Source organism: Syngnathoides biaculeatus, chromosome 3, assembly GCF_019802595.1.
Source record: "Syngnathoides biaculeatus isolate LvHL_M chromosome 3, ASM1980259v1, whole genome shotgun sequence".
NCBI lineage: Eukaryota > Metazoa > Chordata > Actinopteri > Syngnathiformes > Syngnathidae > Syngnathoides > Syngnathoides biaculeatus.
This window is the reverse complement of record NC_084642.1, coordinates 40003190-40019738: the sequence shown is the minus strand read 5'-3', so window position 1 is coordinate 40019738 and position 16549 is coordinate 40003190. Positions and strand designations below refer to the sequence as shown.

At 47.0% G+C, this 16549-nt stretch overlaps 1 protein-coding gene across 1 annotated transcript in view; it reads right to left on the bottom strand.

Annotated features, from left to right (window-relative positions):
* Window positions 1-16549, bottom strand: part of LOC133498671 (CD82 antigen-like) — a 70965-nt gene that overhangs the window by 10944 nt on the left and 43472 nt on the right. Inside the window, 2 exon segments of the mRNA XM_061815841.1 lie at window positions 876-950; window positions 1192-1313. Of these exon segments, the coding sequence (XP_061671825.1) occupies window positions 876-950; window positions 1192-1313 (197 nt within the window).

Here is a 16549-nt window from a genome sequence, read left to right as displayed (position 1 = left end):
TGGCTGGGTCATCAGATTCGGATGTCTCCCTGGTGAGGTGTTCCGGGCATGTCCCACTGGGAAGAGACCCCGGGGATGACCCAGGACATGCTAGACAGACTATGTCTCTCAGATGTCTTGGGGACGCCACGGGATACCTCCGGAAGAACTGGAAGAAATGGCTGAAGAGAGGGAAGTCTGGGTATCCCTGCTGAAGCTACTGCCCCCGCAGCCCGACCCAGAAAAGTGGTCGAAAATGGATTGATGGATAGATGGATGGATGGATGGATGGATGATGGATGGATGGATGGATGGATTTGAAAACTGCATTTTGTATTTTCTTGGGTTGTCTCTGTGTGATATTAAAATTGGTTTGATTTGAAACCTTTGTGCGTGATAAAAAAAAAATAGATCAGGAAGGTGGCGAATACTTTTTCACAGCATTGTATTAAACTTGTTCTGAGGAGTATGAATCACTTTTGCTTTGATAATGTTTATGCTTGCATATAAACAATACTAATACAAGAACAATGTCACTAAACAACAGCTACCATTTCCCATTCAAGTCATGTGAGAGAGAGCTACAAAAATAACAACCAAAACGTTCCTGGAATATATAATAGTGTGTTGCATACAGAGTTAAACGTGATGTTATTGTTGAACAAAAATTTGCAGATGTATGTATGGAACATGCAAATGTAATTTGAAAATGCTTCACATTACACCAGGGGGCGCAGCAAACCAATTGAAATGTATTTCAATTACAGTGTCAAATTGTTGGACAACTAAATTTGACTTCAAAAGATGTACTTTTGAGATGGGTTGGTTTTGCTTGTTATTAACAGCATTATTGTTTGTAGATGGGTGTGAACACCACATAAAAATATGTTGCTTACCACACCGTTCTGGAAGTAGATGAGGGCACCAGCTACAATCTCAGCAATGAGGATCAACAAGAGGCAGGTGAAGTACTGAATTGAAGGGAGGAATGAATACAAAATAGCATTCAGCAAATTAAATCTATTTGAAGGAATCAAACTAATAACTTAGATTACAAGTCAGACCATATTTCATTATCAACTTCAAGATCTTAAAGTTGACCATGAAATTATTTAATTTTAATATCTGTGCATATCTGTGTTTTCTGCTCTGACTTATCAACAGAACAATATGTGAACATCCCAATTCATATGAATTCAACTTTTCACTCACTAGGCCAAGCAGACAGAGGATCTCATAAATGGCTCCTAAACATCCGAGGAAACCCATAAGCATGGAGAATGTGCCAACTCCAATCAGGATGTAGCACGCAGCTTTGACAGCAATGGAGTCATCTGCAAGGAAAGGACAAGCACACACGTCAGAAGTTACAAACCAATACTAATAAAGTCTGAATCTGAAATCACTATAATTGCTTAGACTCCAACCTTTACCATACATTCACTATATGTATTACAGTGTATGTCTGCAAACTTACAATGGTACAAAACAGAATGATACATGTTGGCAGATAGATCTTTGCCAGGAGGTAAACTTATTTTATTGATGGATTGGTTAACGGTTGTTTATCTGTGTGCTGTGATTGGCTGGAAACCAATTCAGGGTATACCCTTCCTCCCGCCCAGATAAGCTGGGCTAGGCTCCAGCTTGCAAGCGACCCAAGTGAGGATAAACAGTATGGAGGATCTCTGATCAGTTATTTGCTTGTGTTGAAAAAAAACAAGGTAAATGTAAGATAAGCTTACACATTTCACAGAGGCCTGTGAAATGTATCACCTCATGTGTCATAAATCTCTTTTAATGACTCTGTTGCTGTGCAGGGATGCGTGTGTGTACTGTTTGTCTATGGGAAGTTTAAGAGCTCAAGGTGACTGCAAATTTATGATAGCTGCATTCTTGTGGGTTTTTGTAACAGGAAGAACTGTCTAATCAGAGGACACCCGGCCTTGAGAAGATTAACTGTCTCTGTATAACAACTTTACTTGTCTTGTGAAACCTGCTCTCCCCCACCCTATGTGTGAAGCTCAATAAAATGTGTGGTTTTGGAGGGGCTCGGAGAGAGTCTTACGTGCGGGTGTGGAGGATATGTTCTTCTCTCCTAAGCTCTCCCCAAACTGCAGTTTGGTAAAAAATAACTCTGCCTCTGTCTCAATCATTCTATCCTGGTGCTGGAGCCTCTGGGTCCACATTGAGTGAGAAGTCCGTGCTTTGGACCTAACAGTAAACATGAAGGTCTGATAACATTTGTTTAAAATTGTTGTTTTCAGGACATAGGATTTCAGTAATGTCACTGAGGTATTTTTAAAAACATAAATTCCCCTTCTTTTTGGCCCTTGCAATGTTCCAAGCGTTATATAAATCTACTGGTTCAAACCAAATTAATATCAAAATGAAACTTAAGAAAGAGGCATGGTCTGGCCCCCCGTTCGAGCTTGGGTGTGAAAATATCCATTTGTTCCTTCTCCATGGATAGAAAAGGTCAACACCACACTTGGCTCCCTCTTTCGCCCCCTCTCCTGGATGCTCTCTTGGGTCGCTCACTTGACGCTCACTTCCTGGCTGCTGCACTGCGTTTTCGGGTCTACTGAGGTCACATGACTACCGATTGGACCCAGTACATAAAGGACCCGGGGGACGACTAGTCCTTCGCCAGATTGTTGCCTCTCATGCCTCGTTCCCGCACTACCGTATGCTTGCCTATGTCTACCTTCCGTGTACCGACCCACGCCTGTTCCCCGACCAACCTCATAAGCCAGCTGCTACTGCTACCCCTGCTTGTTTGGACTGACTCACTGATTACCGTCCTTGGAACGAATAAAGGCTTCCTCTGTACAGCCTGCTTGCCTCTGGAGTCGTGCATTTGGGTCCGCCCTCGACTCTTGGTTGTGACAGAACGATCTGGCCACAACATGGACCCAGCCGACTCGGAAGCCATCCGCCGTTGCTTGCAAGTTCAGGGCAGACGCCTGCTCTCCTGGTTCATCATTTCCCACTTGACGGGAGGGGCGGAGGCATGGGACACGGCAGAATGGAATCGTAACTCGGAGACGTGTCGTTCCTGGACGGCATTCGTTTGTGCTCTTACCCAAGTGTTCCAGTATGGGGCGCCGGAACGCAAGGCGGCTTCATTCATGACGCTTCGCCAAGGCCGTCGTCGCGTCTCGGAATATGCAATCGAGTTTCGGATCCGGGCCGCCGGGAGCCGATGGAACGAGGAAGCCCTCCACGACGCCTTCTTCCAGGGACTCTCTCCGCAGATCCGCAGCCTCCTCATCGTCGTGGACCTCCCTCCTTCGCTGGACGCCTTCATGGCGTTGGCCCTCAAGGTCGACCAGCGACTGGTCATGCAGGGGCAAATGGACACGATGACCGAGGGAGAGATGGAGGTGCCCAGTCCGGCCTCTTACCGGCCGCTCACTCTTCCCTCCACGACAGAACCCATGCAGGTGGAGGGTCTCGACGGACCAGCAGAGGAGCGTCTGCGCCGCTGACGAGAGGCGCACTGTTTCTACTGCGGTTGTCTAGGACACTTAATCACCCACTGCCCAGTTCGACCGAAGCGCCCCGACCTCAGGATCTCCACTCCGGTGACGCAGCAGCTCCGTAACGCCTACGCCGCTAACGGCAACTTCCTCTGCCGAGTAATGCACCGCACACAGACTTTGCGACTGGGCTTTCCGGACGCTCATATGGAGCGCATTAGCTTTCACGTTTTCAATGCATGTAGCAGTGACATTATCTTGGGGAGCCCGTGGCTCAAAGATCACAATTTGCATATTGATTGGGCCATAGATAAAGGCATGGGGTGAAGGTTGCCACAAGCGGTGCTTCACTGCCCGGGAGGACAGGAGGATCCAAGTCGCGCCGGTACGGCTAGAAGAACTGAGTACCGTCTCGGAGATAACCGCGGTGCCCTACTGCTATCATGACTTGAAGGAGGTGTTCTCGGAAACTAAGGCGAAATCCCTGCCGCCGCATCGGCCGTATGACTGCGCCATTGAGTTTCGCCCAAGCACTTCACCTCCTCGAGGGAAATTATTTTCGTTAACAGGACTGGAGCACCAGGACATGAGGGAGTACGTCGAGGAGTCGCTGGCCGCTGGTCTCATTCGCCCGTCGTCCTCACCAGGGTTCTTCTTCGTCAAGAAAAAGGACACTACGCTACGGCCCTGCATCGACGACCGAGGATTTAATTACATCACAGTTAAAAACAGGTATCCTCTGCCTCTGATCGCTACGGCATTTGAACTTCTTCAGGGAGCCCGGATCTTCACCAAGTTGGACCTGCGCAGTGCTTACCATCTGGTGCGGATCCGGGAGGGAGACGAATGGAAGATGGCGTTCAACACCCCCACTGGACACTATGAGTATCTGGTGATGCCATTCGGACTAACGAATGCCCCTCCCGTCTTCCAGAACTTGATCAACGACGTACTTCGGGAGTTTGTGTGTGTATATTATTGTATTGTGTGTAGTGTATTTGTGTACCTTGATAACATTCTGATCTTTTCGTCAGAAATGACCTCCCACATCCAACAGGTTAGAGAAGTGCTCCAGCGTCTGTTTCAGCATCAGCTGTTTGTTAAAATGGAAAAATGCGAATTCTATTGAGCTTCCGTGTCCTTCCTGGGCTTCATCCTGGCGGAGGGGGAGATACAAATGAAACCCGGGAAGGTTGACGCGGCGCTGCAGTGGCCCACTCCCGCCAGCAGGAAGGACGTGCAGAGGTTCATCGGCTTTGTGAACTTCTACAGGAAGTTTATACGAAACTTTAGTTCCGTTGCTGCCCCTCTGCACGCTCTTACATCCCCACACAACACCTTCGAGTGGACCAGGACCTGTCAGAAGGCTTTCGACAAGCTCAAGGCAAGTTTCACAACTGCGCCTATCCTCATAGTGACGGACCCGGATCACCAATTCGTGGTCGAGGTAGATACATCGGACTCAGGGATAGGAGCCATCTTATCGCAAAGGAGCCCCAAGGACGGAAGGATCCACCCATGCGCCTTCCTGTCAAGGAACCTGACCCCAGCAGAACGGAACTACGACGTAGGAGACCGCGAGCTGCTCCCTTTGGAACAAAGGACAACAGGTAGGACCCAGATGGAAGACTCCAAGGCAAGGACATGGATTTATAAGGGACCTTTAATTCCAGGAAGGGGTCAGTACACAGTTCAAAAATGCGTAATCAAGGTCAGAAAACTACAATTCAAAAACCATGGCACATGAACAAAACTAAACTTGACTTTGGGGCACAGGAACACTGTGACGTGGTAACGTGGCATATACACTCACAAGAAGCCCGTGTATTCATGCAAAAAACTGGCAGCAAATGACATGATACACAAGGCTTATATGCATAGCATAATTAACATTAACCAGGCACAGGTGAGGAGGCTGCTGCCAGGAGCAGACACGTGCAGGCGCGACCTCTTAACCGGTGCATTCTTCTTCTTTTCCTTTTGGCTTGTCCCGTTAGGAGTCATCACCGTGTGTCATCTTTTTCCATCTAAGCCGATCTCGTGTATCCTCCCTCACAACATCCATCAACCTTTTTTTTGTTCTTCTTCTCGCTCTTTTGCCTGGCAGCTCCATCCTCAGCACACTACTACCAATATACTCACTCTCTCGTCTCTGAACATGTCCAAACCACCGAAGTCTGCTCTCTCTAACCTTGTCTCCAAAACGTCCAACTTTGGCAGTAGCTCTAATGAGCTAATTTCTAATCCTATTCAACCTGCTCACTCCAAGCGAGAACCTCGGCATCTTCATTTCTAATACCTCCAGTTCAGTTTCCTGTTGTTTCTTCAGTGCCACCGTCTCTAATTTGTACATCACCACTGTTTTATAAACTTTGCCCTTCATCCAAGTTGAGACTCTTCTGTCACATAAAACACCACACAACTTCCGCCAACTGTTCCAACCTGCTGGGACTCATTTCTTCAGTTCTTTACTACACGCACAATCGCTCTAGATTGTTGACCTCAAGTATTTGAAGTCGTCCACCCTCGCTCTCTTTTCTACCTGGAGCTTCACTTTTCCCTGTCTGGCCCTCTCATTCATGCACATATATTCTGTTTTACTTCGGCTAATCTTCACTCCTCTCCTTTCTAACTTTCTTTTTATCTAACTTTCTAACTGTTCCTCCGCCTGTTCGCTGCTTTCACTGTAGATTACAATATCATCTGCGAACATCATGGTCCAAGGAGAATCCAGTCTAACCACATCTGTCAGCCTATCCATGACCACAGCAAACAGGAAGGGGCTCAGTGGTGATCCCTGATGCCGTCCCACCTCCACCTTAAATTTTTCTGACACACCAAGGCACACGTCACTATTGTTCTGCTGCCATCATACATGTCCTGTACTATTTTAACATACTTCTCTGCCACACCAGACCTACGCATGCAGTACCACAGTTCCTCTCTTGGTACACTGTCATTGCCTTTCTCCAGGTCTACAAAGATGCAATGTAGCTCCTTCTAACTTTCTCTGTACTTTTCCACGAGCATCCTCAAGGCAAATAATGGATTTGTGGTACTCTTTCTAGGCATGAAACCATACTGTTGCTCACAGATACTTACTTCTTTCCTGAGTCTAACCTCCACTACTCTTTCCCATAGCTTCATTGTGTGGCTCATTATCTTTATTCCTCTCTAGTTTCCAATTTCCGAACATCGTCGTTGTTCTTAAAAATGGGAATGAGCACACTTTTCCTCCATTCTTCATTCATTAACTTCTCAAAGTACTTTGCCCTACGACGCATCTCAATGTATTCCTTACGCCTCTCTTCAGTCTTCTTCGTGTCCCACTTGTTTTTCGCTTTAGATTTTAGGGTTCCACCACCAGGTCTCCTTCACCCCTTTCCTACCAGAAGACACCCAAAGTATTCTCCTGCCTGCCTCTCTGAATACATTGGCAATAGTATTGCAGTCTTCTGGGAGCTCTTCCTGTCTGTCTAGAGCCTGTCTCACCTCTTTCCAGAAGGCTACACAACATTCTTCCTTTCTTAAATTCCTCCACTTGATTCTCTGCTCGACCTTTGTTTTCTTAGTCTTCCTACCCACTACCAGAGTCATCCTACACACCACTATCCTATGCTGTCAAGATACACTCTACCCCACCACAACCTTAGTCAGTTACCTCCTTCAGATTACACCGTCTGCACAAAATATAATCCACCTGCGTGCTTCTACCTTCGGTCACTCTATGTTCCACTCTCTTCTTGAAATAAGTGTTCACCACTGGCAATTCCATCCTTTTTGCAAAGTCCACCACCTTCTGCCCCTCAAAGTTCACTTGCTGAATACCCATCATTTCTTCATTGCCCCTGTTTCCTTCACCAACTCCATCTGCAAGGAAATGCATGTCCATTGAAATCGGCACCTATCACAACTCTGTCTCTGTGTGGGAAGATCAGGACTACTTCGTCTAGTTCCTTCCAGAATTTCTCTTTCAACTCGAGGTTGGATCCTACCTATGGGGCATAGTCGCTAATCACATTATACACAAAACCCTCAATTTCAAATTTCAGCCTCATCACTCGATCTGATACTCTTTTCACCTCCAAGACATTCTTAGCCAGCTCTTCTTTTAAAATAACCCCTACTCCATTTCTATTCCCATCTACTGCATGGTAAAATAATTTAAACCCTGCACCTAAACTTCTAGCCTTACATCCTTTCCACTTGCTCTCTTGAATGCACAATATATTAACCTTTCTCCTAATCATCATGTCAACTAACTTCTGAGCTTTTCCTGTCATAGTCCCAACATTCAAAGTCCCGACACACAGCTGTTGGATTTGTGCATTCCTCTTCTTCTTCTGACCAAGCCCCTTTCGTCCTCTTTTTTGTCTTGGACCTACATTATCTGAATTTCTACCTACACCTTGTAGATTAACATTTCTGGGTGCGGGTGTAGGAAGCTCGGGACACAACCTAACTGTAGAATTTGTATGATGAATGCTCATATATGTTTGGCGCAGTTTTATGCCGGATGCCCTTCCTGACGCAACCCTCTGCATTTATCTGGGCTCGGGACCGAGAGGTAGCACAATAATCTGCTGCCCAAACGAACAAACAAATATGAGCGGAGAGCGCGTCATCCATGCGCAAAGTTGCGGAAGTATCATTTGACAACATCCAAGTAGTCGCCATGTTGGCTGCATCCCCTACGTCACCCCGGACATTCACCATTGAAAACACACGGTGGACCCTACTATGGGAGACAAACATGCCCCTTCTGACACGGAAGCTCTTTTCAAAGAAGAGAACATCACACAACCGAGTGAAGTTACCAGGGCAATATTACCCTATTGTTTCGAGCCATATTTAAATGATATGCGATCACGTCCAAACCTCCTCCCTGTCCGATCCACTTCCGCGGCAGAGATGCGCCATCGCGGCCCGGCACCGCAGCAAGCCACCCCGGCCGACAAGACCGGCGGCCGGCTGCAACGAGCCTCCCCGGCCGACAAGGCGCTCATTTTCGGCGCAGAGGTGGCTTATCATGGCGCCGAGCCAGGCCGCTTTACGGCGGTGTTAATAGCCACCACCGCTGAGCCGGGGCGCTTTACGGTGTTGTCGTCGTTGAGTGCGGCATCGTCGGCAGCATTGTTCAGAGCCGCCGCCGTTCGCGTGCCCGACGCGCAGCCTTCGCCAAAGCCGTGACTGGCGGACGCGGCGCCTCGGCAAGGGTGGCTCCTTTTCGCCGTCGAGGTTGCTTATTACGGAGCTGAGCCAGGCTGCTTTACGGCGTTGTCATCGCTCATGGCTGAGTGCAACATTTTCGGCAGCGTTTTTCAGAGCTGCCGCCGTCCGCAAGGTGACTCGCAGCCTTCGCTGGCGAGGCAACGCAGCAACCTTCGCCAGCGAGCTTGACGCTGTCCCGACGCGCACATCGACACATTTAGCACGTCTGTCATATGTATGCGGATCTTTTGTTTCGTTATGCGAGACCGATTACGTGGTCTGCCCCAAACTGTTATTTTTTTTTTAGTAGCTGTATACACACTTACCCGTCCATTTGGAACCCACGTTCAAGTTCCCGTCCATTGCGCCCGTGCAGTTTCACTTATGAAAGGTAAATCCATCCTCCTGAGTGTTCAAGCAATGTCCAGCAATGCAACGAGCCGACATTTTGGCTAACACGAAGGAACAACGAACTCCCTTTCCGGAGGTAAAACTAATAGAAACAAACGATTCCACTAGAGGGCGGTCCTGCCATGTACGTCACTTCCTGCTTCTTCTCGAAAATAAATCCCTTGAGAGGATTTTCATGGCGGGAGTTACAATAAGCTGTGTACGTCAAAATCATGTTTCATTAATAATACACTAAAAATCATGCATTTAATGTCAGTGGCCCTTTGAATTTCCTAAGTCCTCACGTTCCTCATCGTACAAGTCATGAAGTTACTGACGTTCAATGTTTCTTCAACATCCACAAATTGATCACAAACGCGTCTCGTTGTTAGCAACCTAAGCTCAGGAATACTAGGCCGATAAGCAAGTTTAAGTTGGCATTTCCACTCACCCAACTTCTTACTGGTACTCACTATCCTCGTTGTATATGACACTTAGGTTTTGCAGGACTTGTAGATACTATCGTTTGATGTTTTTCTCCTCAGTAAATATTGGAAAACAGACGCTTTTGTTCTTAGCGCCTCAGCTTGCCTAACTTAGGCCAAGTTGCTTTGACGCGAACGATACGACTCCAATTTTGGTACTAAGGTTGCACAGATGGTGGTTTTAGTCCACTGAAGTCGTGGCCAGGAACGTCCCACGTCGAGTATTCACAACATTCGGTCCAAAATGAGCAGGATTTCTTGAATTACGATCGGGCTGGTCAGAACCTTCTGTTTAAGCTGCTCCCATCTTGAAAACGGAAGCCATGTCCTGTACTATCCTAACATATTTCTCCCCCACACCATATTTGCGCATGGAGTACCATAGTTCCTCTTTTGGTACTCTGTTATAGGCTTTCTCTAGGTCTACAAAGACACAATGTAGTTGCTTCTGACCTTCTCTGTACTTTTCCGCGAGCATCCTCAAGGCAAATAATGCATCTGTGGTACTCTTTCAAGGATGTAAACATACTGTTGTGGTGTCATCCAGAAATATGGTATCTAACATCTCGAGTAAGGATAATAATGATGTTATTCAATCAAAAATGATATAATGAACTATATTTTACACCTATTTTACTGTTTCTCATATATCCAGTAATTTTCATTTTATTTATTTTAAATCGTGTGGCGTGTCGCACTTTTATTTAATTAGTGTAGTGTATTATTAATGTAAAGTGCCTTACACATAAAATGTCATCAATATTAAGCTTTACGCGATCATGATTTTTGAGGCCAATTATTGAGTTTAAACAAATGATAACCGATCCGATCACAAGATTGTCAATGTCCTGCCGGTCCAGACCTGGCTGGGCGGGACACAGCACACCGGCGCTGATTAGGAGGCGCACACCTGTGCCTCATCCTCGTTGATTAACCCCTGTTTTTATAGGACCCAGGGGACGACTGGTCTTCGCCAGATCGTCGCAACTCATGCCCCGTATTCCCGTATTCTTGATTGTGAACCCTGGTGTACCGACCTCCGCCTGTCCTCCGACCGATCCCGTAAGCTTGACATCTTTGATACTCCTGCCTTCTCTGATCGATCTCCCGTGTACCAACCCCTGCCTGCACGCGGACCTGCTCTCCACACCCGACGTCCTGATTACCGCTGCTCCACTTAACTGTCTGCCTGATCCCCGACTTTGGACCGAATAAACACTTTTCCCAAACTGCCTCAGCGTCTCCGGAGTCCTGCATTTGGGTCCTCTCCCACATCAATGGGTCATGACAGAACGATCTGGCCAGACCAGGACCCAGGAAAGACCTGGCGTCGCTGGGACCGATGCGGGGCAAACCGACTGCCGAAGGACCAAGCCTGTCCTATTTGGGTAGGCTCCATGATGTTGTTTGCATCTTCCCTGTCACACCCACCGTCTGCGTGTCATGATTGCGTCCCGACCACGACCCGCTCACCAGGTAGGTCCAAGTCCTCCAATCCGTTTTTGGGAACCCGATTGGCCATCTAGCATCCTCCGCGTGGCGGCCAGAGGAGACGCCCAGGCCGGGTGCTCCCTTGTGCCTCCCGCTGCGCGGCGACAAAGACACCATCCTCGTCCATCCACTCCCCACCGGCAATGGCCAAACCAGCAGATCCAGAGCTGGTGGTGAAACTTCCAGCTCAGAGGGAGGAGGGGTCCGCAAATCCCGAGGTGCAGTGACTCGAGAATCACGAGGTCTTCTATCGCAAAATGCGGGCAGAAACAGAGCGGCAGAGCGCCAAACTAGCGGTCCTCATGGCCCAGGTTCGGTGAGGATTAAATAACCAGCCGACGTCGCGGTTGCAACAGACTCGCTGCTGACTCACACTCATGCTGTGGTTGCAACTGACCCGCTCCTGAGACACGCCCACCTCGCGGTGGCGACAGACTTGCTGACAAATCACGTTCACACCGCAGTAGCAAGGGATCCACTGCCACGCCATTCCCACGTTGCTGTGACAACAGATTCACTGCAAGAGCACGCTGCGATAGCCACTGATCCGCTACCGAGCCGAGCTCACGTTGCAATGGAAACTGATCCGCCGCCTCGCCATGCTCACGTCTCGGCTTCAACAGACACGCTGCTGATCCATTCTCATGCCACAGTATCCATCAACCCCTTTTCGAACCGAGCTCACGTCGCGTGTGGCAACAGATTCACTGCCGCGTCACACCTACGTCGCGGTGGTGACAGGCGTCTGGGCGACCGTCATAGGAAAAGGGTGGAATTGGCAATTGAGGATGAGCCTGCCAGAGCGCCTTCATCGTGTGTGTTCCCAAGGAACAAGACCCAGAAGCAAACTGCACAGCGCTTAAGTTCAGAGGCTGGAGTGAATTCAAATACAGACGAGGCGAACTATTTTCCTCTAGTTAAGAGGGGGAGGACTTTATCATTCCCGTCTCTCCGTGTCGTGCCCAAGAATAATCTATTCACTCCCTCTAGTGTCTGCCAGTTCTCCTCCGGGATCCCTGACGATGAGCCAGTCGGACTCCGTCTGAAGGAGCTGACTCTCATTCATGAACAACTGCCCAGGTTCAGGAGTGCCAAGGCAAACATCGAAAGCAACAATGCAGCGTTCTGCCGCCTGTGGGGTTTCAGGAGCCAATCGCCAAATCCCACAATGGTTCCACAGCTGCCTCACGTTCCGGTCCAGGAGGTGGCGACGGGTCGTCGGCATTCTCGAGCCCCTGTCCAGCAGACGGCAGCAGCGTCACAGTCCCCTTCGTTCCAGTCCTGGCGGTGACCGGTCTGCGGCCATCCCTCGCCCCTGTCTCAGTGGTGACCAGTGCGCGGCCGCCCCACGCTCCTGCTTCGATGGCAACCGGACCGCGGCTGCCCCACACTCCTGCTTAGACGGCAACCGGACCGCGGCCGCCCCACGCTCCTGCTCCGATGGCGACCAGTCCGCTGCCATCCTACGCTGCTGCTTCGACGGCGACTGGCACGTTGTCGTTCCACGCCCCTGTCTCGACGGCAACAGAGGATGGTGACGGCTCATCGGCATCCTCACGTTCCTGTCCAGCAGACGGCGACGGTACCACAGTCCTCTTCGTTCCAGTCCCGGCGGCGACCGGTCCGCGGCCGTCCCACGCCCCTGTCTCGACGGCGACAGGAGCTGGGGAGTTCAGATGGGCCACCCCGGAACTGGAAGGGCATCAGGATGGCTATGATGATGATCGTGGCGGTCATGGCTTTGGTCCTTCTCTCCGTCGTCCTCCTCACTCCTGATGTTTCCCAACAACTTCATGACCTAGCCTTGGCAGCGACTGATCCCCGGCCGCCTCATGATGGAGCCTCTTTGGCGACCGGCCACTGGCCACTTTCCTACCGAGCCTCGGTGGCGACCGATGCCCGGTTGTCTCGCGGCCGTCTCTGGTGAGGCCGGTGTCCAGAGCAGTGGCATGCTTTTTTCTGGTTCCTGCTTTGCCGTTGGGTTCCTCCCCGAGCACTTGTTTTCTAGGCTACGGAACGTTTTGTTGCCTGCTTGCGATCCATATTGTATTATAAGTATGTGAACATACCACAAGCAAGGCTTACACAAACATCATCTCCTGTTGTGAGCACTGGTGACCAACACATGCCCCCATTTTGTTCTTATCATACAGTTGGTGAGTCCCACTTGTGTTGTCATCTCCACAGTAATAATAACTGTATCCAGTCACATTTGAGTTGACAAGATAAACCCCAATAACTGTCAAAAATGGGATGCGGTAGTATTTGAATGCAGAATTTTATTGCAGTAGTCTGACAGTGCAATTGTGAAAGAACAAATTTGGCCTGTGCCTAATCCACTCATTATGCGTTGCCTGTCTAAGACATTCTCTTTCGCTTGTGCTTCTGATGTTTTTTTTAAATAACTTTGTCATATTTACAGTAATATGTCAAAAGACGTGAAAAAAATACATAAATACAACTATCTAAAAATAAGATAAGTTTTGGATTCAGATATGCTGTGCACAATGGCGACACAGAGTAAGTGTGTTTTGTGGTGAATTATGACATTAAAACCGATCAGCCTTTTACCCTAAAATGCCAATTATCGACGATTCCGTTCAGATAAAATTAGCGTTAAGTCCAATTAATATGAAGATTGTTTACATTTCGTCGGGCCCTTTATAGGATTTATTCAATCAATCTCATCTGTTTTTCTAAAGAGAAACCCCCTTGCTCTCAGCCATTTTAGACGATTTTGACCAATCTTTCCGGTCACACTAAATATTGTGTTCTATGGCTATACAGACATGGCATACATGGGGCTGGAGACTCCATCGTTCTGCTGGGGGACTTCAATACTCACGTGGGCAATGACAGTGAGAACTTAAGGGCGTGATTGGGAGGAATGTCCCTCCGATTAGAACCAGAGTGGCATCTTTCCATGTCTGTGACCATAACTACTGGATAGAGATATGTAACAATACATTTGTAAAAAAATACAAATTTACAGCTCATACAATATTAAGTACTCCAAGTAAATTTTATTCAGTTCCCTATGCATAAAATGTGGTTTTCGCCATCCAGTATTTGTATACAATGCACCAAAAATACCCCAGATACTTACTTTCATGCTATATGGGAATAAATACAAATTCACTGGTTCTGGGCTTTGGTTACCCAACATATTTTAACCTTTTGGATTCAACATCTGCCGAGATTGTTTATACTTGGCGACTTAAGCCTAATCGACCTTCCTGACAAATATATACAATCATCACTCGTCACGCTAACTATCGCTAAGAAAATAATTCTATCAAATGAGAAAAACAAACAACCCTTTAATCAGTGGCTTAATCTCATAGTAGGATATTGAGTTAGAAAAAAACTATATATATACTAAAAATTAACATTATAAAAAATAAAAAAATAATAGGCGGCACGGTGGCGCAGCTGTAAAACATTAGCCTCATATTTCTGAGGTCCAGGGTTCAATCCTGGCCCCGCCTGTGTGGATTTTGCATGTTCTCCCCATGTCTGCATGGGTTTTCTCCGGGCAGTCTAGCGCTTCTGAGGACCATCCTCTGGTGCCTCGAGTGACTCAACAACAAGAGCAATAGCAGCAGCCTCTGCAGCCTGACCTTGGATGGATGGGTAGACATTTGGAATTGAACTATGTGCTTTGGAACTGTGAGTGTGTGCATGTGTGTCTACAACAGTGCTTCTCAATTATTTTCTGTCAGGCCCCCCCTAGCAAGAAGAAAACAAATCATGCCCCCTTCCACTCTCTCCTGTCACTATATATAGTCCATATATATAGGAGCGGCGCTGCATAAAAATGTATTGTTATTAACATTAACATTCAAGAAAACAAAAATACATTTGAAAAATATAGTTCTACATCAAAGAATAAATTTTAAAAAAATTCAGTTTCTGTAAATATTTTAAGCGCATCAATTGGCGTCAAATTTAAAGTAAGTCTGTTATTGCACCATTTGATAGTGAAAAATTAAATGTAATAAAATCAATAAATAATAACTTAAAATTCAGTTCAGCAACATTAACTCAGGAGCACATTATATAAAATACTCTAACTCACAAAACAAAAATGAATAAATCTGCTATAGTGTGGTTTTTTTTTTTTTTGCACTGAGCAATTTGGTACACTATCTTATATGTTAACAGTGATCGCTGGTTTACTGAAGTAGCATTCACAAAGCGGAATGATTGTTGGCAATATTTGCCACATTTTCGCTGAAAATAGCAAGACTGAGGTGTTGTCTTTTTTTTTTTTTTTTTTAAGAATCAGACAGTATCCAATAATCAGATGAATCTGGATTGACCTCCCACTCACTTATACCAATCTCGTCCTCCTTGCAAGTATGAAAAGTAACCTTTGTGACGCACGTCCGGTGGAATGTTAAGCTTGATCAGTGGTGGTGCATGTCTACCTTCATTGAGGATGAAGATTTCTTCTCAAAACACTCCTGGATTGTCAATTGTCTTTGTTTTTCCATGTTCACGACTTTCCATTTCTCTTATTTGGGTGTGTGCATGCAATTTCGATATACTTCCGTGCCTTCACGAAAGCTGCACGAAAGTAGGCGAAGGGCCGCTTGCGGCTCGAGAGCCGTGGGTTGACCAACTCTACTCTATGTCATTGGGATCACCTGATCGGGTTTTTAAATGACGTAGAACTACATCATTGGTATGAGTTAAATTAAAGTCACAGTATTAATCAGATAAAATACCACACACCACAGTGCCCCCGTTTGTATAATATTAATTAATAATAACAAAAACCTACATTGGGATTAATTTAAAACACGGTGCCGACAAAATCTAAATTGTGCGTCAATACTTTTGACTGGACATACATATTGTTGGATTAATTGGATTATTCTTTCAAAAAAAAAAGAAATAAAAACAATCGTGGAGATGTGGCCAAACGGGCAGGAGATTGTAATTGTACACATCCCCTACATTCTCCTCGTGAGCAAAAGTTCCTTCCTTGAATATTGCACTTTAAATATCCTAGTTTGCATAAACTTGACACATATGTTCAGTCCATATCCTTATGATTAGAATCAATCTGATTTCATCTCTCCTACGCACGCACACACACACACGGATGCGCACGCACACCCACACACACACACATACACACTCACACACACACACACACACACACACACGCAACAATGATTTCCACTCGCAACAATAGCAATCATCTGACTTCATATGGAGTGTGCCAATGAGCATCTCTTCACTCAGCCCCATACAAAGCAAATCAGTGTATTGTAGTTTAGTGCTTTGTTGTATGTGCTTTCTCATGTGTGACTGCATTGGAGACCTCAGCCGAGAAATAGGCAAATTCATGCTCACTGCCTCTCTGCAAGGCCTCAACAAAGTGGTGACGTCTGCAGTGGTGAGTCAAGCAGGGACTGCACTGGGCTGATGTGATGCATGTTGAAGGTGGACAGAAGAGAAAGAGCACAGTGTCCCAGGGGATGACACCTGCAGCGTGGCCAC